At 40.5% G+C, this 27,651-nt stretch overlaps 2 protein-coding genes across 4 annotated transcripts in view; one reads left to right on the top strand and one right to left on the bottom strand.

The window, feature by feature from the left end:
* STX18 (syntaxin 18) overlaps positions 1-24,261 on the top strand; it is a 117,703-nt gene extending 93,442 nt beyond the window's left edge. Inside the window, exons 8-11 of one of the 2 annotated variants that reach the window (XM_084627466.1) lie at positions 8,778-8,836; positions 9,671-9,740; positions 10,367-10,447; positions 22,674-24,261. In XM_084627466.1, coding sequence (XP_084483592.1) covers positions 8,778-8,836; positions 9,671-9,740; positions 10,367-10,447; positions 22,674-22,736 — 273 coding nt within the window. In that variant the 3' untranslated portion in view covers positions 22,737-24,261. Of the gene's footprint in view, positions 1-8,777; positions 8,837-9,670; positions 9,741-10,366; positions 10,448-11,950; positions 14,343-22,673 lie in introns of those variants that run through there. The other variant, XM_084627465.1, reaches the window with a different exon arrangement.
* Positions 14,343-27,651, bottom strand: part of NSG1 (neuronal vesicle trafficking associated 1) — a 25,959-nt gene continuing 12,650 nt past the window's right edge. For both annotated transcript variants that reach the window (XM_084627468.1, XM_084627467.1), the window contains exons 4-5: positions 22,110-22,220; positions 14,343-15,101 (exon numbers count right to left, since the gene is read on the bottom strand). In XM_084627468.1, coding sequence (XP_084483594.1) covers positions 14,901-15,101; positions 22,110-22,220 — 312 coding nt within the window. In that variant the 3' untranslated portion in view covers positions 14,343-14,900. The remainder of the gene's footprint in view (positions 15,102-22,109; positions 22,221-27,651) is intronic.

Below are 27,651 nucleotides of genomic sequence, written 5' to 3'. Positions count from 1 at the left end.
AGTGCCCCCTTCTCTCTCCCACCCTCCCCCGCCTCCGCTCTGCACAGCAAGCAGGAGGCTCTCAGGAGCAGCTGGCCAAGGGCTCCAAGGCAGAGGGAAGGAGTAGCGCAGCAGTGGGGGGAGGGGTACCTGAAGTGCAAGACACTGGATAGACTGCTGGGTGGCCATATAGCTTAGAGGGAACTTAGGTCCTAGGTAGAGCACTATAATACTCATCCTAGACATGACAAAGGTATAAATAACTGTAGGAAGGGCTATATCTAAGGAAAAAGGTCAGACTAACTTAGCTAGTTGCAGATTGAAAAAACAAATACTCTTGACCACAGTTGCTGAGTGTCTAGGAGGAAGGTGAGGGACCAAAATAGCCCCCTGAATTGCAGACCATATTGAGAATGAGTGAATGTGGCCCCTCTCAAGAGAAGGGAGCAGACATGATCCTACTTAAAGCCCTTCACAGGCTTCCCTGGATGATGACAACATCCTCCTCCTCACACGTTACCATCTTTTTTTTTCTCAATCTGACATAAAAAGGCCACTTTTCACAGAGGCCTGTTTTCTTCTGTTTTCTTCCAGCAGTCTGCATGCTAATGTTGGAGCTCTCCATGTAAATGGAGGTTAACACCAGCTATTTGAGTTGCTATATATAAAAAATGGTTTTCTAATAGTTGATTAATAACCATCTTGTTATTGTCTTTTCTTTTGGCTCTGTGCTATATACTAGGTTTTGGACCAGTTGCCATACTCTTTATTCTAGCAGTTTAGGATAAAGTTTCATGGCATCTCTATATAGTATTTAAATATTTTTTTAAGTGATTGAGAAATAAATATTCACAATGAGATGATGAAAGGAATTCTAGAATTCACAATCCTGAACTAGCTGTAGTCTGACATTCTGTCAGCTATTCCTAAGGGATAGCTGCTGGATGTTTTTAGAAAGTGCATTATTACTCCATGCAATCTTTCAAACTCCTCCTGCTCTTCATTTTTATTTTTTATATATTTGCACTTGGCATTGTCCCTCTTACTAAACCGACTCACTTTTTACACTTCATCTGCTGTGAGTCACGAGTGACACTTCAAATTTGACATATCCAAAAAACCTGCCTAAAAACAACATTGAAGTTCTGAGCTAAATAAACAAATACAAGGCCATCCTGTCACTTTTATTTTTAACATGCCTTGTTCTGCCGACATTTTGCAGGATGATACCCCAAACATGACAACGACCTGACACCCCTGCTATGCCTAGGCTAGTGGAATAACTTGTGTTGGAAGTTTTAACCTTAGCTCCAAATGTAATAGCCTGGTCAGTGGAGCATCAGATGCAGAATGCTACTGAGATTTTTTTCTTAAATCTCTGCTTGCAGAGTAATATATTAACATGGTAAGTAAATTGCTCCTGGGATTGTGCATTAGTTTACTTTTAAATATTAACTACAAATTTTCACTTCAAATGTGTTTTTGTTAGCATAAAAGGAAAAGTAGCTTCCCTTAGTACTGGAGCAAATAGCACTGGAAAATATAGCAGGAAACAAGAGGTGAAAGAAGCATACAAAAGTGAGCTATTGCTATAGCTAGAGTTACCCTCTCTCCTGCTCTAACTTACTTAAAATGTTGCCAAAAGTCAATCCTGAACTGGTTGGCTCATTTTCTTTTGATGGAGGTGTAGGCTACACCATACCTGCAGTTCAAGCGCTGGAGTCCTACCTGAAAAATCACTGATATCTTACCCAGAGTTGATCTCTTTTGCTACACCAGCATTATAAGAGGTGAATATGGCCAACATTAATCAAAGCTGTAAGTAAGGTACTTTAGCTTCTCACCCTCTCAAATGGGATTAGTGTTATCTGCCCTTATGGGTCCCCCTTTTTGATCTGTTAGCCTCCTGCTTGTGGTCTTTAGTGAACGTCACCTCCATGAGGAGAGTAGGTGAGCTGCATGTCCATGATCCTCCATATACTGTTTTGTTAAGGACGAGATATAGCTTAGGCCACAGTTTCTCTCCAAAGGAGTATATGTCTTCCATCTCAATCAGTCAGTATGTTTACTGGTTTTCTTTCCAAAGCCACAAGCTTGTAAGGACGAACCAAAGCTCTACATTCTGGATGTTCTGGCTTTTTCTCTAGATAGAATGAAGCCCTTTCAGATCTCTTCTCAACTATTAGTCTCCTATGCAGAACAATGATTGTCCAAGTGGATCATCAGCTCTGTTGTCATGTGCTACAACACTAAGGTTTCCACCGCTCAAGAAACACCATCTGTGCTTTCAGCCAGAGCACGCAACATCCACAACATTTGTAGGAAACATCCCTATTGTGGACACTTGTAGAGCAGCAATGTGATCGAGACATTGTGATTGCCACCGAGTCAAGGGAAGATACTAATGTAGGGAAAGCAGTTCTGCAGTCCCTCTTCCAGTGAGATTCCTAGCCCCACCTCCAGTGGAAACTGCACAGGAGTCACCTAGTTTAATGGACATATGTAACCACTCAAAGAAGCTCACCGTTACTCACCTCTTATAACTGTTGTTCTTCAAGATGCATTGCATGTCCATCATAGAGCTCACCCTCCTTCCCCAAACTTCCAGATGTTTAATCTAAGGGTCGGGTATGAAGGAAGTGAAGGGTGGGCAGCATGGCTCTGCCCTTTAGACCCTTGGCTTGGAGCATGAGGGCACCAGGCAGAGGCATGGCCCCTATGGATACCGCTAAGGAAAACTTGTCAGCACTGGTGCACGGGATGCCCACACATGTAGTGTAATGAACATCTACACCACATCTCAAAGAACAATAGTTATAAGAGGTGAGTAATCATTCTTTCCTGGTATTGCCCTCTTTCCTTCTCTCTCTCTCTTTTTTCATATGAGCAGTAAGAATGTTACTGATATAATCTTTTCCCTCTAATTGATTGATGCTTAAAGTGCTGCTAGCATTTTCTAGACCCAATATGAATAGTTTTATTATTAAATATAACTAGATGACGGTATTTACAAAATGCAGGGATGTGTGCAGTAGTTTGCTGAAATGAAACTGCACTGTCTCCAACACCTGAAAGCATTTTTGAGCAATAGTTCTCCAGGTATGCCTGAGGTTTGGAGACCTGCTGGCACCTAGCCAAAGGATTTTGTCCATATGTTGTTGAATTTTAGGTTATTTTAATATTATTGTGTTAATTAACAAGAACTCAAAGCTGATAAATTTACAAGCTGTTCTGAAAGATTTTCTCCCCTGGCAGAAATAAAATGTTTGACAAAACGCTGGACCCAGTTTTTCCATTCATGTGCGAAAACTAAATTCAGTGGAGTTACATTAGTACGAGCAGAAATCAGGCAGCTATATGCTCTTCCCTTGAGCATTGTATTAGGACATTGTACCAGATAACATGCTTCATCACAACACTGCAACAACCTAGTGTCTTCAATGCAAGAATCTCAATGTGCTTTACAAACGTCAAAGAATCCTCACAGCATCCAATAGCTGATTTGATAAGGGGTGTTTAGACATTTCTCTATTTTTATGTATGCTATTACAGGAATAGTTAATTTTTACTCTTTTAATTCTTTTTCTGTGAATAATGGTCCAATTGCATGGAAGTTACATTTATTTTAAGTAAATTGACTCCCAAAGGGTGAGAAATACTGTAGAAACTGGAGTATTGGTTTTAAAGTGTTGTGGCAAATTATACCCATAATTCACAATCAGTGTTTCATGATCTTTCTTAAGGGTAAAATAATGAGTTAAACCTCTCTCATATGGCTACAACAGCAATTTAATTCATTATTTCACCCACAGGAGAGATCATTACATGGTCCAAAATGGTTGCAGACTATTGTACGATTTGCACAATAAATCCTAATTTATAACCCATAGTGCAGGTATATTAATGCTTTTATAGTTATTGTAAGCAGATGTCTTGTGGTCAGATTGAGTGGAATAAAATCCGTTTCTGCTGTGTCTGTTCTGAAAAGGTCTAATTTTCCTCAACTACTTTCATCTTATTATTTTTTGTCTACGGTGAAATCACATACAGACATTTAATGATGTGTCTCTTGGGATAACAAAAAAGAACTCTGATTATTACTTCTATTCATTAAATCTTGGACAAAGTCTAAGCAATTTGTCACTTTGTGCCATCCTTTTGTAGCAGCATATTTTACTGTCATAAAAAGCGCTTTCTTTATTAAGCCATAGATAGTTGAGCTATATTTAGATTGTTGTAGTTTCAGTTTTATGTTCCTATCATGTAAATTCTTTTGTGACATATTGATGTATTATGTGGTGTGTTCTAACCTTTTGTTCAATTGACTGTTCTATCATAGTTTATTACAGTGCAGACCAAATAATTCATCAGCCATCATTTCAAATTACAAAGTTTATCTAGGGATATTTTTTTTAAATATGAGTAGCGGGTTTGGGATTTCTTGTAAAATACATTCTCAAAGTGGATTTATACTATTTGTAACAGATCACAAGCATTTACTGTGTATTGAAAATCTGACTTTTAAACTGGTTATATAATTCTTACTAGGGTGCTAAAAAACGGTAACATTTTTGGTGCTGAATTTTTAATACAGGACTGTTCCAACTTATTCCCACAGAAGCATGAACAAGTTTGAATAGTCCTGCGTGAAAAATTCAGCACCAGAAATTTTACCAACAGCTATAAATTGGCTGCCTTCTCCAGTCAATGACTATCTTGACTATTTGGTGCTGGACCTTCTGTACTCGGTACACCACTTTACTTCAGGTTTACACTGGTGTGACTCCATTTAATACTTACACCTGTGTAAACCTGACATAGTGCAATGGTGAATCAGGTCCCACGGGTTTAACTCTTCTAGCCATTCATTACTATAATTGTAACTATGTCTATACCAGTCATTAGATTTTGTTAATGCATGCTCCCTTGGAGGAAAAGTCTCCAAAGACAGGGTCCTTGTGATGGGAGGTAATTTAATCATTTAGGTTGGGATGTTAGAATTCTGCCATGATCTAATCATGAATCTGTGGGCAGGGGAATAGGCTGAACTATGGATGGATTACTGCTGATAGGACTGAACCTCTGGAAGAGACTTTCTAGAGTGCTTCAATGCTTGTGGGGAAAGGGAACTTGTATCACTAGATATCACTCCCCTAGAATCACTCTGTAGTTGAGGATGGGTAGGCCAGGCTGCGAATATTTGATACAGTTGAATATTCCTGATACATGGAATGTAGCTGTTACGAAGCCATCCCTAAAGATATATCTGTAGACAGGATAGGACATTTGGGAAGAAACAGATGAATGGATTTGCTAAAAATTATCATAGTCAGCACCCACTCTTCTGTTGTGAATGTTGAAGCAATATTAATTGGACACTAGCTCCTTTTAATGGATTAATGCTCATTTTAAATATCAGAATGAAGTAAATAACACACAATTACTAAAACAGTATTTCAAAATGTAAGACCATCTGTTGTGGGGTGGTGACTCCTCTGTAACGCCCCTTGCTGGCCAAACCTGGGCACTGAAGTCACCCCCTGCCTCGGTTTTCCTCCCCAAGGTGTAGTGCCTCAGTTTTCCAGACACTAGGTTGTTCTAGAGATGTGACCAAGTCACAAACAAACACTTCTTCCACTATAGCACAAGTCAGCTAAAATTCCCAACAAACACAAGGTTCTTCTGCCTTTCAGGAGCTTCTCTTCAGCCACAGGCTCCATTCCCAGCCCCTTTTTGGGCTACCTTTGAGAGTCTGTCTGGCTCTGGGATCGAGCGCTCAGCCCCCAGGCCATTTCCCCTGGAATACTGTCCACGTTCCCTGCTGGGCTCTGTTCCTTGCGTCCTTCCCTATTCTGGTATAGAGCACCAGGCCACAAGGCTAATAGCTTTGGAGTACCCAGCCTCCTGTGGACCATCACTCACGGCCTTTCACAGGAGCCTGCCTGCTGTCTGTGATTCCACTCTAGACTGATCTCTCTCAGCCCTTCTTCTGTGACCCAGGTGTACATTAAAGCATCAGCTGACACTCCTTAATCCTGCCCTCTCAGGCTGGGAAGCAGCTAATTAATTATGGCATATACGGGGCTGGTCCCAATTCTCCTTAAAGGGACCAGTCACATTGTGACAGCATCTCTCCGTAATGAGTAAATAAATCCCAGAACAGTATATCCTAAAAAGAAATATTCTAAAATTCAGGCTTCCTTTCTTGAAGGGCAAACTTCCTCCTCATAGATCTGCTTGGTATGTTCTATTCCTGGAATGGTCTAATGGTCACTCTATGAACTAAGATCATTTGGAAGGGAAGAAGTGCCTGACTATACCCAAAAGCAAAAAGAAAAGAATTTGTACTGTTGCTGTGTTGGAAAGTTGGAATAGTGTTACCAGCAGGAAAGAAAAATACTGGACTATTATACACAGTATTCAACGGCATATCCTAGGAATATGGATCAACTAGTAGACATTATGGAGACAGTGTTGATTTAGCCTCTTGAATCTCTAAAAGTAAGATTCAATTTCTGGGTTAGTACAAAGATTCCAGTGTATCTTCCTGAAATTTACAGCATGTAATCTGTAAATAAAGATTGAATTTTCTGAGGATTTTCAAATTAATGTCAATTAGTTTGAGATAAAAGTAGATCTTTTGAAAAATTTGTGCTGTGAGCATAATCCTTTTTTATGCTAAGAGGACTGGGGGGAAAGTGACTAGGGTGAGAAACGAACATTGTGATTAATTTTGAAAGATGGCAGCATAATGGCATTAAAGTTGCCTACTTATGCAGATTGGAGCTGCACAAAAGCTGAGTCTGATTAGCTCTGTGCCATATTGTGCACATTGATTTACATGCAGTATCTTGAAAAAATTAATGATGAATTAAATGTTTAAATTACTCTGAAGTATTGAAATGTTTACATTGTCCATCATTTAAAAAAATACAGCTTAGTGAGGGCATTTTCAGTAACGTCTGTGTAGAAAGCGAAATGTCTAGCTACCTACATGAGACTAATTTCACATGAATGTAACTACCTGTCTTTCTTGTTAAAGATAGTGGTTCTCAGGCAGTTACTAAATTCCTCTGCTTTTTGCATTGACATATAGTGTTCTGAGTAATTTTTGCTTAATCCCTACAGAACTTCTGTTTCTTAGAAATACTTGGCATTTGCTCAGATTGCTACCAACTCCTATTGGACAGAGCTGCGGAGCCAGTGCTCCCGGTGGGGACAGCACGTGGAGTCTCTGTGACTGTCCCTCCGCCTAGGAGCCGGAGGGACATGCTGGCTGCTTCTGAGAGCCGTGTGGTGCCAGGCAGGGAGCCTGCCAGCCCTGCCGGCAGCACCACCAACCGGACTTTTAATGGTCCGGTCAGCACTGCTGACTGGGTATTCCAGTCAAAAACCGGACGCCTGGCAACCCTATAATGCAGAAGCATTGGATTTTTATTGCTAATGAAATTGAAACTCGATTGGCTTATGCAAAACACAAAGGAAGTGTTTTAATAGATGAGTTCAGTGTAAACACCAAGTGTTCTTGAAAGAAATGGAATAATACTCATTCTCTTTGCACAGTTAAGGTGCTGGACTATTTCACTCCACTCTCGTGTCAAATTATTTGGACTGCAAGGACCACATTTTCCACTATTCATACTGCTACGTATGGGGCTCTATATTTAGAAATACAATATATCACAGGCGCATCCTACCTAGGATGTGTATTATAAGTATTAAGGTTTCATATCCAGTAAAATTTTCACACAAAATAAATCAACCCAGCATTTTCCACCTATAGCTGTTCAGGGACTCTGAAACTTTATAGTGGGCGATTTCAGAAGCATACCTGCTCTTTGAGAAGTAATCAACATAATTCTGAATTCCCCTGGGTGTGGTTTTCAAATGGAATTTGTGACTTTCAATGGGATTTGTTCTCCTAAATCACTTAGGCACTTTGGAAAATCCCATCCCCCATCTATGTAGAGTTTCATCTGGTGATTAGGGCATAGAAACTGGTTCTTCTTGGAACAGTTTCTTTAAGGTGAGGATTGCAGTTAGCCTGTTATTTATATGTTACAGTTTGACTGTGCAGACTTGTTAAATCATTTTCAGATCTGTTAGTCTTTTTGGATGAGCATGATGCAAAATCTACTATGGTGAACTGCAAATGAATTGGCAATTAATGTAGTCCATCTCTGAAAGAAGAGCTTATTTCCCTAATAAAATTTGTTTATGGTTATTTGCTTGGAAAATGTAATGATAATAGTACATTTAAAAGCTATTTCATTAAGTAACCCCAATTTAAAATGGAAAGTGACAAGTTAGAGAGACTGCAACTTTACTGGCCTTTGCTTTATTTTCTAAAGTATCAGTACTAGACGTCAGAAGGTTTCATATTTTGTCAAACTCATGCTCTTAATTTCATACTACACTAGGTTAGAATAATATCATATACTATGGCTGCTTCTAAAGTCAAAACATATGTTAAATCAGGAGGATTGTTGCTTTTATTGTGTCTTTTGTGTACTTGTGTATTGAGCAAATCTGTAGAATCATTTTGGCTCATCTTTGGGGGAAAAGAGGAAAATAGTGGCTTTTCAGGTGGCTGGTTAAAGCAAACATGTTCATGCTGGTTTTTTCTACTTCTCAAACTGGGGTGAGTAATACAGAAAGATCTCTGCAGCTCTTAATTAATTCACTAACAGTCAATGTTTATAATTAATATTGAGATCTTGCTTTCTTGTTTAGAATGTCTTTTACAACAATCTGTGACTTCATGTGGTTTTTGTTGTTGTTTTGTTTTCCTCCTTTAGTTTGAACAGGAAAACCAGCGACTTGTTGGTGAGATGAATAGCCTATTTGATGAAGTGAGGTACAACTTTCTCTTATTTGCTGCGTTTGCATGTTTTATAGCCAGCGTCCCCTGTGTTCCAGGGCTACAGAATCCACCCCTTGCTAATATCTTGCTCCAGAATATGAACTTTCATTTAAAAAGCTAAATCCATAAAGTTGGGTATAAACCTTGAAAATGTGAACTGAATGTAAACTCATGCCATGTTGTTTCCCGAGTCTGCAGGCAGTCTGAAAAAAATCTGATGTTTGGTGTCTGATATTTCCATTTGATCGGTTATAAAACTCAAATATAGCCATTTAAATATTAATTGTTTCATTGCTGATCTTTTTAATAGATAGATAAATCCAGATTGTGTTTATCCTATAATGCCCAATTATCTCCCATGCTTCTCCAGGTGCAAAAGACCCAACTGCCCACCTACCAAACCTCTCCATCTTTTCTCTGACAACTTCTACCATACATGTGTTGTCAATACAAGTCTTCAGCAATCAAAAATTTTAAACATGGGGTCATCATAAAATAGATATGTCAAAATAATTAATTAATCTAAGGGCTACTGTATTTGTATTATTAATTTCCATCTCATTTGGATAACCCTCATTGTTAAGATAAGTGAAGCTGCTACAGAACTTCCAGTATACTCCAGCACCTGTGCAGGCTCCACTCCCTCTCACCATAAATCATGGAATATTTGTACATTACTGCTAACTAAAATTGCTGACAATATGACTACCATATTAATAGTATGATTTGCTGGGTTTGAGGATGTGAGTCTAGAGTAATCTACAGTGGAAAATCTTTGCACTAACACAATGACATATCTGGGGGGGTGTTTTGTTTTGTTTTGTCAAGACAAATTGAAGGGAAAGTGGTTGAAATCTCCAGACTTCAAGAGATATTCACAGAAAAAGTCTTGCAACAGGTAAAAAATGTTTGCTGCTGTAATGTCAAAATGTCAAGAGAAACAACTGAACTGTATGCTTAAGAGAAATGAGCTTTTCCTGCAGACATTTCTCTGCTGTGAAACTGCTCTGTGTCTTATTTACATTACGTTATCAGAGATGTGAATAAAAGAAAACCCAGACACTGAGGAAAAATGGAACTTAAAAGTTGTGTTTCAAAGCCAAATACCGAATGGCTTTTCCTGCATAATATTCTTAGTAGATACATCTTCCTAGTAAGGTCTCTTTGCTCCAGAACAATGTATTGTTAATGTTGCTTGTTACTTATGCTCAGTTAGTGGCATTTTGGAAACTAAACATCTTTCCTAAGACAACTGGTGAAAAACTATAGGCTACACGTAGGTCTGATACAAGGCTACTGAAGTCAATGGAAGTTTTTCTATTGATTTCAGGGTCCTAGTGACATAGACAGAAAATTTAAGATTTAATTAACCCTCGGTTCCTTGAAGATTGGTAAAGATGCACATAAAATATTAAGACACATACTTCTTTACTTCATAGTTGTGATCTATTCTGACCCAGATCTTTACAGTTAACATTTTTCTACAGAATTTGTCATTGTCTTTATGGAACTCTTGCTCAACAGGACACTGAAATTGACAATATTCATCAGTTAGTCGTGGGTGCAACAGAGAATATCAAAGAAGGCAATGAAGACATAAGAGAGGTAATGTTACTAAGTAGTGTTTTGATGCATTTATTGTTCCTAGCTATCAAAGCATTTTTGCCTAAGCAATACCCTATACTATGGCAATATTTACAACTTGCAGGCTGCCTTATGGGCATATCTGATTAGCAATAGCAGTGTGGGCGGAAGCTACCCGGATCCCTTACACTGAAGTGTAGCCTGTGAAACTTCATGTTTCACTAATGTTGATCTGAACAACCACTGGGACCTGTAAACTTTGCTGGTCTTTACCTCCTTGTTAAAGATGAGGATAACCCTGGGCTGCATGTAGTCACCTATGCAAAGGAGTTTGGTGGAAGAAGACACCACTGAAATAGATGGGAATGCAGTCTTGATATGCTATCTTGATTCGAAGAGGCCCTTCCCCATACTGCATAAGGTCTTGTTTACAGGTTGTCTTATCTAAATGCCTAAACATGAATTTAGGACCCTATCATTAGGCACTTATTTTTGAAAATCTGTTTGGGACTTTTTTTTCAGAGACTTGATTTAGGATTGTTATTTCTCATATTCAACTATCCAAAAGGTAACATGGCTTAGCAGGCAGAGCATATGATGGCAGGGATGAATTTTTTTAGACTCATTGCCAATAGACTAAATAGATTATTAATAATATTCAGCACTTAAGTACAGTGCATCTCATTCATGGCTCTCAAAGCATCATTATCTTCATTCTACAGCTGGTAGAACTGAGGCACAGAGAGTGTAACTAACTTTCCTAAGGTCACATAGTATGTCAGTGGCAGAGCTGGGACTAAAACACAGATCTTCTGATGCATGTTTACTTGGGGAAGTCACTTAACCTCTGTGCTTCAGTTTCCCTCCCCTTAAAACTCTGAGATCCACAAATGAAAACTTCTGTATTTAATTGAGACTGATACTATTAATGATAGTCTATTGATATGAAGTCTAAAATAACCCCCCATCCTTCCCATTTCAGTTGAAAAACAAATCTTGGAATCAGTGTTTGGTATTTTAAACTTGGACTTGGTCATTTACAATATTTAAATATTGCCTTGAGCTATGTTAAATCAGCCCTCAGTAACAGCTATTATTTAAATCACTAAAGAGCTTTAATAAACTATTTAGAGAAGCCGTTTCTCTTGTTCTTAAAGTTAACTTTTGGCATTGAAATAGATAATGTATGCATTTTTAATAAGTTCTTGTATCACTTTCTTAGAACATATGCCATGCACAAGAATGAACAGTTCTAATCATTAACTAACCCAACTCTATTGGTGGGATGGGGGATTCCTTTTTTCCCTTCTGCTGACTCTGCTTTTGGAATTTTGAGGCCTGAGTCATGGGGTGAGAATCTAGAGAAATATGGGCCTAACTCTTCTCTAAGTGAAGTCAATGGTGAGTTTTTCCACTGGCTTAAAGAGGTGCCAGACTGGGCCCAGATAGACTGTTGGTTGAGTCATATTATGGAAATCAGTATTTTTAGGGAAAAATAGTCATTGAGCTCATATCTTCCTACAGGCAATCAAAAAAAATGCTGGATTTCGAGTATGGATCCTTTTCTTCCTTGTAATGTGTTCATTCTCCTTGCTTTTCCTGGACTGGTATGACAGTTAGGCTTTGTTTTATTATGTGCTATGTTTGAATAAGATTTAGACATTCCTCCTCTCAAAGCAAGATACACTATCTGCAAATGACATATTGTTGTGACTGGAAAATATTTTCCTGCAAAAAAGTGTGTATGTACCACTCTTGCAGTGAACAGATCAACACCATTTGAGTCCATTCAGCAACTTCATAAAACAGGTAGTCTTTCAAAGCTAAAAACTTTGAGGCAGCTAGCAAGTGAAAAGCAGACTCCAGTTTAGTACGTTGCAAGAAATTTTCAATAAAATGTAAGTTATACGTTTAGGAAATTTTAGCCCACCAAACCAATTAGTGGAAAGTTCACAATGTAGACAGGATGTACAAAGAAGAAAATTGTTGCAATGCAGACAGGGTTGAGCTTTTCTGTTTGTCTTCTCAGGTTTCTTTTTTAGTCACATCACTCACTACAAAGTGTAGAGACCTTGTTCATGTATGACAGCCACTCCTACTCCCGTAGAGTTAGTTTGCGCAGGGGTCACTTGTATTTGTTGGGAAATAACTGTCTTTTAAACACTGTTATAAAGCTTTACTTACACTAGGTTCTAAGAAGTTTGGAAAGTGTCATGTTTGTTAAATTATAGTAAACCCATTGTGATGCAACTGATGTATTGAGATGTTGGAGCAAAGCTGAAGAATAGATAATATAGAAGCCAAACTTTTTGAAGTATTAAAATTAACTACCTGTTCAAAACAAAAACCCACACTTCAGAAACTGTTGGAGCCAGGAGCTTATGAACCACCTCCTGCTGAAGTCAGTGAGAAAACTCTTTGACTTCAAGGGGTGCAGTATCAGTCACCAAATGAGTTGTTTCCAGCTGCTTGAAATTTTTGAATGTTTTCTTTTGAGGACAGTAACTAGCCTTATTGTTCAGCAGCTGGCTCTACAATGAAGTTGTTTAGTGGTCTAAGGTTAAGGGAAAATATAGTTTTAAATTACATCGCTAGAGGATAATAATGAGAAGCAAATCTTACAAAATTTGAATTCATGTTTTTGGTAAAAATTTTGATTTCGAAGTTCATTTTACTGTGTGTCTTGGGAAATGTATATAAACATACTGTATGCAACAGGCAATATCATCCTTATTCTTTATTTTGTATGAAGTGAAAATGTCAAAAGTTACATGTGAATTAATTTACATTCAATAAAGTACATGTCTACTAGCAGACAAAACATGGTATGTTGTGATGTGTTTGCATTTTTAAAGTTCAAACTCCTGTAAAGAAAATTTTGGCACATAATTTATTGCTTTTTATGCATTCCACACAGCATAATAACAAAGCTTTTTATAGTTCATAACTATATAATGCACACTCATTGTTATGTTTGGTATCAAACCTATAGAATTGAGAAGCAGTGGCCATTTTGTACTTTATTGGTATGTAAAATTCTTGATACTAAATACATTAATAATGGATTAGAAGAAAACCCAAAAGTGGAGCTGACCAAATTTGTTCTACTACAGAACTAGACAAATAACCAATGATTTCCCTTCATTTTTGTATAGTGCCTATAACAATGAAACTTTTGACATGTCCACTAGAAATATCACATTCAAGTAATATGAAAGGAAAAGTGAATCTCATACCTAAAAGCTTCACACACTTATTTTGTCTAACCAGCATATTAATAAAATTATTTTTGTAATGCATATTTAGGATTAAATGAAAAAACCATGGTTTCATACAAAATAAGAAATTTGTCAATACAATGAAACATCAAACTTGAACGTGCACCCACAATACTAGGCTTGTCTACATCTTTTTTCCTCCAAAATCATACATAAACAGTTATGCTTCTTCACTCAATTTTGACATGTCACTTTAAAACAGCAAGTAGCGTAAACTAATACACTAGTTTCACTTGTGATGTCGTGTAGTTTAAAAATTAGCAAATTGCAAACAGCATAGTTAACTCAAAGCTATTCAGAATATATAAAAAGGGGAAAAAAGTGTTAATGTTATATAAAAGGGATTTTTTTTTAAATGTTGCTCCCTCTGTCATATCAGACAAATTACAGACTATATCTAGAGTGAAAGGCTTTCTGCCTCTTTCTTCAGTGTGATCAAAGGATGTCTTTTCTCATCAAAACACCCTCCAGTTCTTAAGTTGCTTTTACACCACCTGAACAAATCCACAGCTAAAAATGTGTCTCTCTCCCCACTATGTCCTATGTCGTTTGTGTTTCAGTGCACACCCTAACATACTAAAGCCATAGTGGCAATGTAGTGAAATTTTGTTGACAGTAATAATAAAACATTGAGCATGCCTTGTTGCAGAGAACTTCATTATCACTTACAAATCAACAGTGAAGAAAAATATGCTACCTGACAGTTTCTCCATTCTAATCATTACAGCATGTCCTTGATATCAGCCTTACTTGAGCTGAAAACAAAAGTTTTAAATATAGCTCTTTGCTAAACAAGAGATCACTCTAGTTATGGCTATGGTGGTTCAGTTTGCAAAAATGGCTACATAATAAAAACAAAATCAGTTCAGACAATAAAGCACATTATGTGAAGTCCAAACCACTGAAAAATCCAGTGAAAAATTGTCAGCATCCAGTAAATTGCAAGAAAATATCTAAAGTTAATTTTTTAACATTGAAAATGGTGTCAGAGCTCTAAAGCGACGCTGATATGCACCTTATTTTATGCCCATGAATGTTTTGTAGCAAGTTTTATTTTTTGCAAAGCAGTATCAGCAAACAGAAGCAATTGCACCATAAACATGAGTAACCTCTAAATTATCCATAATTATATTTAATGAAAAGTTCCTTAAAGTCCCTTGGTTACCTTCAAATGACATAATAATTAGCTTATCGCACTAAGCTGATTTCTCAGCAGCTTCAGTCTCCTGTTCAGACAATTTCTCTTCTGACAGTACTGTCATCCACGGAGACACTGAGCGTGTGATGGTTTGTTTGGCCAGATTGTAGTGGTTTATGACAGTGTAAAATTTCCCTCGAGCACTGGAGTCTTGTTCAGAGTAGTAGTTCTCTAATCCAGCTGGAATGCATTGATTATTCTGGAAGAAAACCCACCATTTACATTAGAGACTGTTCCAAAGACAAGTAACTTCTCTTTATAGTCTACATGATTTTCTTGTGTGTGAGTCTAGAAGCAACACACCAATATTGTTGAATCATTGTGATGATAATAGTATACAGTGGTCTCAATGATCCAAATTTATTTTGGAATACATTCCTTACTGTGATAAACCTCCTAGATCACATCTTATTTTCATGAGTCCCCAGGGGACAATAGTCATGCAATTGTATTCCACTATACTTCAGTAGTTATTATTACAGACACTCTAAAATAGCAGACAACATCAAGCAGTCAAATTTAGTTTGTTACCCTAACAAGGTTTTTTAAAAGGCTTTAAATGTCTAGAACCAGACATTTTTGGTGCCTCTCAATACAACAGTCAGCCAATTCAAGCAGTTAAAGCTACAGTTCCATAGTTAGATATGGCTGTAGGCACTTTAATAGCTTTTATTCAACACAGACTGAAACCAGGCTAACGAATATGCTGTTGCCAAACTATGAACACACTATGTCAGTGTAGTAAACCTAATGCCACAGCAAAAAAAATATATGCCTGTATGTGTTTACACAAAAAGAAACCAAGATTTTCAAAAATACATGGCTAAAGTTAAGCTCTTAAATCCATGCTTAGGCTTCTAAATATGGATTTCAGAGTCTAAATGTAGCCACCTATTTTTGAAAACTTTGTCAGATGGGGACATGTGCATGCTTTCATTATCGGTTGGCTAGCTATAAGCTATTATTCCAGTGATGATGTAGTAAGCAACACCAGTACTAGCTAAGGCAATTTCAACTCCGCTTAGGAGGCTAGTTCAAGTGAAGATGAAGGAAAATATGACTAAAAATAATTTTTTTCCCAAGGTATTGGTACTTGCACTACTCAGATCAGTTTGAAGAATGAAGAAGTCTAATTACGTCTACCTCAGCTAGAAGCACATTTAAAAGAAATGGTATGCTAAGTCTCCTTACAGAAATGGAATATTTATATAAATCATGTTCAAATACACAATACATTTTAATAGCATTCTCACAGAACTCCACAACAGCAATAAAGTTGAGTGGCAGCACTCCTCAGGCACAATAGAGGGCATGTTAAAATTACAACCTTAATGACTAGATACCACTTTAACAGTGTTTACTTTTCTGTTTGTCGAATCCTCACCTTAGTAGAAAAGAAAGTGGCTTTTAATTGCGTACCAATAACTTGGATGTTTAAAGAGACAGACAAAAATAAAACAAGATATTCTGGGAGATACAATGAAAAGTATTAATTTAGAATAATTTGTGTCCTAAAATGTTGGGGTAGAGCATGCATTAGATAAACACTAGCCCCATTCTGTAGGCCACACACACAAAACTTAAGGAAAAAAGTAAAGGCAAACCAAAACTGTGAGGTTGTATGTGTTATATCTATCAGAAAGGGTCTGAAGAATAAAATATTGTGGTAGGCCTGACCAGTGCAGGAAGCATTGCTGCCAAAGAGCATTTCAGTAAACATCCTTTTGAAATTCCTAATTTGTAAGAGCACATTGGATTTGATGACTTTGCAGTTTTAACCCATTCATCCATTCAGTGTTTACAAAAGCTGGATGCATGTCAGATTAACGATAACATAGGACAAGGGACAGTGAATCTTGTTGGATAGAGTCAATCTACCTGGATTTTCCGCTTTGTCTTGTCTTATCACTAGCCTGGATCCTACAACTGGCTCCATGAATTAAGTCCTAGCCCCACTGAAATCAATAGAAGCATTGCCACAGACTCCCATGCGGCCAGAATTTCACCCCATATCAGCAGAGTCCTAGGCTCATGCAGAGCCCCAGTGAAGTCAATGGGGCTCTGTATGAGCACAGTGGTCAAAGCACCCAGAGACAGTTGGAGGATAGGAGCCTTGGTGAAGAATGGCAAGGGTAACTCCAGGATAGTAATCATTTAGCTGTTTTTGCTCAGCTACAGCAACCACATTGTCATCTGAAAATATAAATTCTTAATGTGAAAAACTAGAATAGTTTACATTAGCACTAAAACAGAAAAATGATTAAAATGCTTCTGTAATTGGCATTTATGGCAACTGTGTTTCATTATAGCACAAACTGGAAGCAATGCCTGATTCTTCTCATTATAGGCCCCTATCTTCAGTTGCTTATAACTTTGACAAACTGAGTTAAAATACTCCATGTCAGGTGTCCAACTCATCTGCGTTGCATATTGAAATTACTACATGGATATAGCACATTCTGTATGTGATTTTAACAGAACCTTAATGGTACCATTCCCTGACTTTCCTGCTCTTACATTTAAAACTGATACATCACAGTGAATGTGTAATGTTTGTAGAGCGCTTGGCATGCCTTAAAGATGAAAGGGGCTGTATACTTTAAGCTGTTATTAGTGATTAGGGGGGCACAATCTAGTTACCTAATTAAAATTGCAGGGGGCAAACAGAAGAATTACCAGTATTGGAACCAAGCCAAACCTACTTGCAGTACAAAAGGTACCACAGGATCTTTAATTGATCATAAATGCACTTTATTTCATCACACCCAAAGAACAGCTTCCCAAATGGCACAGTATCCCCTATTAAGTTTTTTTTTTCTTCTTTTTTTTTACAGTCACAGATGTACACAGCACATGGCAGAACAGCTTAAGACACACATACTAGAGATCCCATTTTGACTGGATTCCTACTCGCAATGAAAGGCTTTTGTCCCTTTGAGGAACTCCTAGATGTACCTATTGTATGGCCCAGCCCAGAGTTCTTGAACATTCCCCACCAGTAAGGCACTGGTCAGAGCCACCAAATGAGCTCCCTGTTGTAAATGTTTTGTGGGGCTGGTTCCAGACCTCTACCTGTCCTGCAGCCTTTGTCTTAGTTCAGGACATCATCCTGAATCCTTTATCAGTTTTCCTAATGCCCACATTAGAAAAGAAACTAACACAGAGGGATGACAGAGATGAGGTGTACACCTCAAGTCTGGGGCACCAGTCTTTTTCACAGCCTGCTACAGTAGCTAGTCACAGGCAGAGCCCTTCATGCCTGTGGCAACTGTGGTTTCCAGCTTGACCTGAATTTGACTGCATCAGGATGGCTCTTGAGTTCTCTTGAGGTGGGCTGTGTTAATGGCCTCAATGCTTCCTTTAGGAGGAGAGTGACTCTATTCAGCTCCACTAATTTTGTTGTGGAGCTTCAGAAGCTTCAGGTGTAATGTGCAAGGCTGTGCTGGCCTCTAGTTGATCTATTGAAATTGTTTTGACCTATTGTCTCCGGGTTCATCAGAACGCAAGCACTCTGGCATCTGTGGCTAAAAACTCCTTTATGGGTATGTTAAGGTAACTCCATATCCTGGAGAAACTGACCCAGGCTGTTTAGATGAGAGTGGAATGACCCATGTCTCCAGCTGAGACTCCTGTAAGTCAGACCAGTATGTAGCCAGTTCAGAGTGCTTCAGAGGTGCAGTCTACCTCATAGCAGATATCTGGGTTAGGCTCACAATGTCAAAATTCACCCAGCATCTAAATAAGCCATGGCTTTATGTCTGCTGCCTGGTGGAAGGAGACTTCATTGTGGAAAGGCTTAGAGGCTATAAAGCTATCCCACAAGGCCAAATTAGGAGCCAACACAAATTTATGCTATTGAGCCACTGGCACAGAGCTGCACCATGATTATTTTAGAAGCAACAAGGTTGGTCGTCAGACTCTCTGGGACAGGATCACTGACTCCCTAAAGTGTCAAGATGAGAAGCAGTTATTTCCTGTGTCTCAGTTCTTGGTTGTTGAGTTACAGAGCTGTCTCACAATCCAGGACCCTCTGGGCCTGCAAGCAGGAGTCAAGACACACGCATTTTATGGCTGTGTGGTTGTGACACAGTTGCAAAGCTTTTCCATAGAGCATAGCTACTAAAGTCTTGATGGAAGTATTTCCAGTGCATAACATGCCATGTGATCCACCTCTCAAGGCAGCTAGAGAGTCATGTGGAACTGACAAAGCCATCCATGACATTTTATGGTCAAAGCAGGGTCTTACTTCCATGAGATTTCCACACAGCTGTGCTCCAAGCATGACCAACAACATTGAAAGCCTCAGATTAGGTAATGTTAATACAGCTGGCCTTCATGGTCTAAGCAGCTGTACCATTGCCATGGGAGATGACAATATAGCATTTTTAAGTCAACACAGACACTTTGAAGCCTTGGATGTACAGAACAACGTAAAGGTTTGAGACCATGGAGCCTGAGGCATCCATGACATGGTAGGACTGCCCATCACAGCCAGGCATCGATTCAACAAGGGCCTAAAAACAAGTTGTTTCAGTCTGAAGATGGCCCACAACGTGTGGACATCAGCGTAGAGTAAACTAAGTTTGACTCAAGGACGTGGCAGCATGGCCTTTATGCAAAGATACCGCATGGCACTAGAACTACTGATGCGGGACACTCTTTACCCTTTGCAAGCAAAGCACATCAGCATCCTAGTCTTGGGGACGTCGATGCAAGAGAACTTCAGTGCAGGCAAAGTTAGCATAGACAGTCTGCCCAAAGGGCTGCATGATCAATGTAAGACAGTTAAAGTAATCTTTGCTGGTGCAGACTTTTCCTTGGTCTCAGAATGTGACATCTGTGCAGAGCTTTGCCTGATCTTCCAGAAAAGAGGCACAGACATTGGCACCAAAGACAGACTCAAGTCAGCATTGAGTCAGTTTTAGGCCTCATGACATGCAGATCCGTTATTGCAGCACAGCTTTGATATTCTATGGATTTATCTGACAAAATGTAAGTTTACGATCCCTTGTATCATGAGATGGTCATAGATCTACACTTCCTTTTGGAAACAGTCTCCACAAAACCCTCACCACTGGGACCGTAACAAGTAGCAATAAGGGTCTTTGCATGAGCTGTATGTACCAGTGCATTAAACAGCCAGAAAGCTTTGAGAGCCATGGGAGATCCCACCTGTCCTTTGTTAGAAGGACAAGACCAAGAGTAGGAATCCAGTCAAATAATATCCTCAGAAATGCTGAATTAGAGGTAAGAAGTTTTCCCTTCACTGACCAGTCAAGCTAGAAAAGGCAAGCAAAGACAACAGAGCACATGGGACAGCAATTCAAGTATGGGGGGATGTAGAGAGTTTACTGCTGAGGAGAATATGATACAAGTCTTCCTGGAAGAAACAGCCTTTATTGCAGTAGCACTTAACAGGCCCAACTGAGATAATCATTCTAGGCACTGTACAAACACATAGTCCCTGCTCAGAGAGCTTTCAATCTCAATAGACAAAACGGACACAGGTTAGGAGAAAGTATTATTGTCCCCATTTTAAAAATGAGACAGGCACAGACAGCAAGTGACTTGCCTAAGGTCACACAGGAAATCTCCAAGGCATAAACAGAAACTGAAGTCTGATCTCCTGAACTCAGGCAGAGTTGCTGAGTGAAAGCCTTACTATCTGTGCCACCAGGAAACTAGCTAACACTCCCACAAACAGAGGCTGAACTTGTTGGCTCAGCAGGATCAGCTCACTAGCAGCAGACTGCTGACTGGACATATCACAGCATAAAGCGTCCTGTTCCTGACGCAGCCAGTTGCTAACCAGACCCATGAGATCAAGTTCTGCCTCCTCGCCTGGTTCCCACTCCTTGTGCCTGTTCCTGCTTCCTCACTGCAATTCTGGCTGTGACCTTTGGTGTGACTCCTGACCTCAACTCTGACACAGCACAAGGACTGGGCCTACCCCAGAAACACCCCAAGGCTCTTCCCCTTTGTACCAGGTGTGGGCAGGCAGGCTCAGCAAGGCAGAATCCAAGTGTGGAGGGGGTTAGTGTGGGGGGAATCCAGGTGTGGGCTGAGTGTTGTGTGGGGCAATCTGGGTGCAGGCGGCTCACTGGGGGGATCGGGTGCAGAAGCTTATTGGGCGGTTCTGGATGCAATGGTAATTGGACTTTGCAGGGGGGTCCAGGTGAAGATGGTTGGGGCTCAGAAGGGTGGGGATCCAGGTGGCTCGTCGTGGTGGTCCAAGTGCAGGGCGAATGGGGCGGGGGCTCAGTGGGAGGTTTGGGTATGAGGGGGTCTGGATACACAGGGGTTGGGCAGATGGGGAAGCAGCTCCCTGTGTAGGGATCCTGTTGCATCTGAGGAGCGATGCATTCAGGAAGTGGGTGGGAGGATTTGCAGAGCTTCCTGCAGCTGGGGGAGAAATCTGGGATCTGACCTGGCCCCAGATACAGTGCAGGGGAAGAGGAAGTCCCATCCCCCCGAGCCCAGCTGGGACTAGCAGCTGAGCCCACCACAGGATAGGAGCCACCAGCTGGGTCTTCCCCAGTCCCAACCCCTGCCCCACAGTGATTACTTCTCTGCCAGCTGCCTGGGCACCCGAAACATACTGCTGGAGAGGGTCGCATGACTGCTTGTGTCTTTCCTTTGCTTCCCCCTCAAAAAGACATTTTTCTGCAGGGAAGCAAAGAAATCTGCAGGGGACATAAATTCTGCACATGTGCAGTGATGCAGAATTCCCCCCGGAGCATATAAGAACTTTTTACACACACTCTCACTCACACTATGACAACTTTCATACATCTGTCATAAATCCAAAGTAGGAGCTGAGTCCAGATGCTTCACTCCATGATTTAGATTTATATCTTTGTTCTTTCCTATGGCCTATAAATTTGGGGGCACACGTGATATCCATCTTGCCTAATAACTAAGAACATCTTTCAAACAGCTGCAGGTGAAGATTACCTAATTTTAAGTGCACAGGCATTAAGAATGATGTTCGCCTGATCTCTGGAGCAGCAGCAAAAAGAACCAAGAACATTATGAAAATTATGAGATAGTTGATAAGTGAGGTGGTGAGTATGCGGAAAGAAATAGAGCCTTATTCTATAAAAAAATTAAATTATGCAAATAAACATAACTTTCCCCAAGGATAAGGAAAAAGTAGCAGAGACACTTTTGCATGTTCTTCTGTTTTTCTAGAATGTGTGTGCTTTACCTTGAAAACGAATCCTTCCGGACAGGTATGATCATACTTGTAAACCTTGTAGACTACTAGAAATACAACACATGTTAGGAATGCAAGGGCAAAAAGGACCAGAACAGTTACCTGCAAGGAGAGAAAATACAACATTCTTGTTACTAATGCATTGCTTATTACATTATCACTCATTAATGTACTTAATACCTGTCTAGTATCAGTGTGCTTTGCAATAAAAGAAAAAAAATCAAACAGGTAATTAACCACTAAGTGGTGAACAGAGTAGCAAGAGTGCCCCTGTTCCTCCCAATTAGAGAAGACAGAAGATAGTTCCAGTCATTTGTTCATTGCCTAGAGGGCTGTTGTGACAATTGGGCCTATAACTGTGTCTGCTTGGGAATTAAACCATGAAAAGTTGGTCAACTAATTACCAGACACAAAAACTGAATTAGTCCTAACAAAAAGGACAATTAGTATAACTCCAGGACTATGTTGAGATCATGCTTGGTAAACAAGAAAGTGTCCGGAAATTAATGGACCGCAATTGGTGTGTTGGAAACTTGGCCTTGTTTTGTCCCTCAGTTATCAGGGGATGGGCTGTTCCACCCATCACTCCCTTTTGGGGTCCTTAAAGAAAGTCTTTGAGAGGAAGAGGAAGAAGAGAAGGTGGCTACTGGAGTAAGCTTCACCATCATGGTTGCCATCCCCACCATCTTCTGGGACCCCAGGCCGTCGTCGTCCTGATCCTGAGAGATGTCCATATCAGGCCAGAAAGAGGGACCCAGATGACATCACCACCTTTACCAGGCCAGCTGAATCCCAACCACCACCTGGGATTCAACGGTATCGGATTTTAACAGCAACAGTCACAACAACTTCTCCTGCCCATCTCAACTAGCTTCTCTTTACCCCAAAAGGACAGTTATTACCATCTAAGAGATTGTCAAACAAGGGGGGTTTCCTTCTAAAAATCTCTCTCAAGCGGAAGGGAAAGGAAACAAGGGATGTTGTTAATATGAAAACCTCACTACTGTACATTTCAAGTGTTCTAACTGTTTTTCCTGCTTTTTTTAATAAAAAGTTAAAAGAATGTTTAATGTGGATTTTCCATGGTTCTAAGCAAGCTGAGGTCTCTGTATAACAAGCCCCAGACTTTAACACTGTTTAATGCTGGACAGTGACTGGGTTAACACCTCTGCACCATTTATTCCATCTAAATTAATACAAAAGGCCCTTGTATTGAAAGGTTCTGTTGTCACCTTTCCTGTTCAATATGTGCTTAAGCCTGCTGGGAGAGAATGAGGTGGTTTGGGGCAGCAGTATCAGGATAACATAAGCTCTAAGTCTAGCTTGCATTGGTTAAGTGTATTTCCTTTCCCAATGCCTTCCCAAAACAGGGGTTTGGATGTCAGCAACTTAAGATCAATCTAGATATGACAGAACTGCCACTGGTGGGTGCAAGAAAACCATCCAGAGGGTATGGAGAAAGTGTTATCTGCTTCCTCTAGTTAGGGGATGTGAGACTTTTTTGTTAATGACCTTTGCAGTCTGGGGATCCTTTTTGGATTCTCAGTGCTCTAGAATTCATAGGTTGCACCAGCAACTTATCACATGCAGGCTGCACTGCAGAAGTGTCTTGCCACCTCCAAATGGAAATACAGCAATGTGTTCAAAATAAGGCTACCTTTGAAGACTAGAAACTCCAAATACAACTGCCCAGCTACCTAGCAGTGCATGTGGTAGAGCATGTGACAATCTGTGCTCAACAGACTGCACTGGTTACCAGTCTGTTACTGAGTAAAATTCATGGTGTTGACTTTGACCTAAAAAAGCCCCATGATTGAGGGTCTTTATGCTCACTGAAGTCAATGGAAAGACTCCCATTGACTTGAAAGGGTGCTGGAGCAGGGCGTTAGACAATCTCTTTCCCTAAGCATCATCCTGATGGTTGTGATGTGAGCTTCCGTGTTCAAACTACCCATTCCCAGAATGGAACTGCGGGTGGGGCTCTCCCCTTGTCCTTAGAAACCCAAGATGGTTGAGCTAAAGGGCATGTTGCAGAGCTTATCTCATCAGGCCTTTGCCTGAGAGAGGTGTAGCCTGAGTGTTTTATATTTGTTGTTTGGGGAGTTGTCTTTGAAATGACCTTGTTATTTTTAGCTGAAATTCTAAATGGATGCACATGTGCCTAGATGCTGCAAAAGGCTTTAAAAAAAAAAATAAAAAAAAAAATCAGAAAAAATAGCACACGTTTCAGCCAGAGAAACAACAGTAAACAGAGCCAAACAAAATTACGTGACTTGGAAGACAGGGGACTGGGCTAGATGGACCACTGGTCTGACCCAGTATGGCCATTCTTATGTCCAATCCTGCAATTTTACTGGGAGTTGTAGGTGCTTGGCACCTTGCTAATAAGGCTTTGGGGGGCTGATTTTCAGGGGTGTTGACTATAAATATCTCTCACTGACCTCATTTGGAGCTGTGGGTGCTCAGTGCTTCTGCAGCTCAGGTCCTAAATGACTGGCCCATTGTCACACAGTCCACAACTGGAAATAGATCCCAGGTCTCCCAATTCTCTGTTCCCAGGTCTTACCATTATCCCACACTATTATAAAATATATTACCTAATTAATTAATAATGGCATTCAAATGTGAATTCTTATTCCTGTGATGCTTGCAATTTACAACCATGCTACATTTCCAAACCCCTAATCAGAAATCTCTTGGCTCCTTCCAACCAGGTGTCTTATCCTCCTCCCATCCTTCCCCCCTCCAAGATACAAGTTACTCCTTGTATATATCCATAGAGGCATATGCAAGGAGAGGGAAAGAATAAAGTCTGTAGATTACAATCTGAACTCCCCTCAGTTCCACCCAATTCACTCATCCTCTCCTATAGCCTGACCAAAGCCTCATCTACCTGCCAACAGCCAAATTTCCCCTGATCACACAATAACCCTCGTTTTGATATCCCAGAGCAACCCTCCAGACTCTGATCCAATCACCTGGCAAGAAATCCACTTCTCCCACACAACTGATCCTCCCCATTCAAATCCCCATCTTTATAGCAAGTCTCACCCACCGCCCCCCCCGAACCCTCATTCGATCCCCATGGCCACCCCCCCCCCCCAAGAACAACCAATTGCCAACGGCAATTTGAGGGGTGGGAGGATGGAGGCAAAGGACATGAGCAAGGTGCTCCACATCCATGACTCCCAACTGAAACAGTCACTCTACTGCTTCCCTCCAGTAGCTTTTCATCCTCTCCCTCACCTAGGGGAAGGTTCTTTTCTTCCTCCTACAGTGGTCCTGGCAGTTCACCCTCATCCTTTGTTCAGATGGGGGAAAAAGGTAGAAATCCTGGTACAGACACAGCTGTTCTTGTCCCCAAGGGGACTTCGCATCTCTTCTGCTCATGGCCGGAGTGCCGACACAGTGGGAGCAGAGAGTGTGTCTGCTAGTGAGCGTGCATGCCTGAGTACTCTCCTGGGAAGCGTTTGGGTCTCCACCATTGCACAGGAGTGATTACCCCTTTAAATGATTTTTATAAGTACAAAAACAGTTCATGTAAATATTTCTATTATATTGTTCTTTAAAAGAGTCCTTTTCACCTGGTTTTAGACAGCACTGTGGTGTGATTCCTCAGACGGAAGAGGTGACAATATATTAAGCATATGACAGATTTCTGAATAGATTTTAAGTGAAAGTCTAGCCAGAAGCTATGGTGGGGTGCATGAACCCTGCACCAGTGACAAAGGGCTTAAAGAGCTGCTGTGAACAAGGCTGCCCACCTCTCCAGCTGGGTCAGTTGTATCGGGGTGGAATCAGGGTTTAGAAAGCAGGAAGTTCCAGTCAACTGCAGGACATCTCTGGGAGAGAGCAGACAGCAGCTCTACAGCTCCCAAGAGAGGACTCCTGGAAGGCTTCAGGGAAACTGCTCTCTAGAAGGTCAAACTGATCCTACAAGGAGACAGCAGTCTCTGGCTTACCATCTGGGCAGGATAGGTTCAGCAAGCCCCAAGGCGAGCCACCAAACGGTTGGTATTGCTATGCTCAACCCCTCCCGAAGTTAGGGAATACGGAACTATACTGAAAGGACATGGGGAGTGGGAGCCAGGAGCCCCATCCCCTTCAAAACGCAGGCAGACTATTCAGTTCTGAGACTCCTGTTTATGCAGATGGGGGTCCCCTACAAGTTTTGCAGCACCCAAACAGCAGGAGGCACCTGTCAGTAATCCCAGAATTGTGGCAGAAGCCCATTACGATAATCTAGGCAAGAGATGACTAACAAATGAACCAAGGTTCCTACTGTGGGTACAGTTAAATGATTATGGATTTTGGAGATACTAAAGAAACAAAACTCCCGGGTTCTGACAATTAAACTAACATAGGAAGAGGCAAATGATACACACAAAAATCAAAAAGTCTGAAAAGCAACAGATGTAATGCTACAAGATCTTCTAATCAATCCATTCCCCTACACGACAGCTGCAAAAAATATTGTCGAAGCGGTGTTCACCTCTCTCCTTGACTACTGCAACCTCCTCCTCTCTCACTTTGCTGACATTTACCTTGCTCCCTTTCAACCAACCCAAAATGCTAATGCAAAAAGTTATCCACTGCTCAAACACCGTCTGCCCCTCTTCAAATCCCTTACTGGTTTCCCCTCCCCTTCTGAATTAAATTTAACCACCTTAGCTAAAAGTCAATTTGTTTCAATGCCATGTGCAATTTAGCTCCCATCTCTGTTCTCTTCTCCTTTTACTTTCTCTTGTTCACTTACTTGGCTTACTGCTCCTTGTGTCCTCACCTCCACACTGTCTTTCAACTAGCCCCTTTCTGCCTGAAGCCTTTGGAAGCCTGATAGACTGGGTTAACCACTCTCCCCTCCATCAAATTTTTTCCTCAAAGCACACATCCGTCAGGAGGCATATAAATCTTACTCCTCCCCTCCTAAAAACATTCATGTTAGTAAACATGGAACTAACATGGCATGCTCTAGGTTTCCCTGCTCAGCCACTTACTTTTCGTCGCATTCCATCCCCCAGTCTCTGTCTCCATATTAAGCAATTTAGGTTGTAGACGCTTTGGAACAGGAACCTCGTTTCTGATTTGTCTGTAAGGTACCTAGCACACTTGATGCCACACTAAAGAGTGAAAACTTGTATTTACCTTTCATCCAAGTGACTCACAACCTATACATCTGTTCCACTTACCACTGAAATGCAGGCACGTCTGGGAGGAAATACAGCAACAATGCAAAACAGTTTAGGCCACACAGAGAAGTCTATTGTTATCCAGGAGAATTTTAGGCAGGCAGAATGTAATTATTCAAGACTAAGTCTGGCTATATCACTGCAGGTTAATGCTGTTGTAAAACATACCATGGGAATAAAGGTCAATGGACTGTTCTGACATATATGAGGTTGCAAAGAGAGACATAATAGGATATCCTTTACCAAAGCAACAAGCTGGCAGCATGCTGTCTCAGGAAACGGGCTGGACACTCCAGGGAGATACTTGGAGAACTCAGGGGTTGGTACGTTTATCACTAACCTGC

This window comes from Lepidochelys olivacea (genome assembly GCF_965140295.1).
Source record: "Lepidochelys olivacea isolate rLepOli2 genome assembly, chromosome: 4".
NCBI classification, from domain to species: domain Eukaryota; kingdom Metazoa; phylum Chordata; order Testudines; family Cheloniidae; genus Lepidochelys; species Lepidochelys olivacea.
The sequence above is the reverse complement of the archived record's forward strand: the minus strand, read 5'-3'. Positions and strand labels throughout refer to the sequence as shown.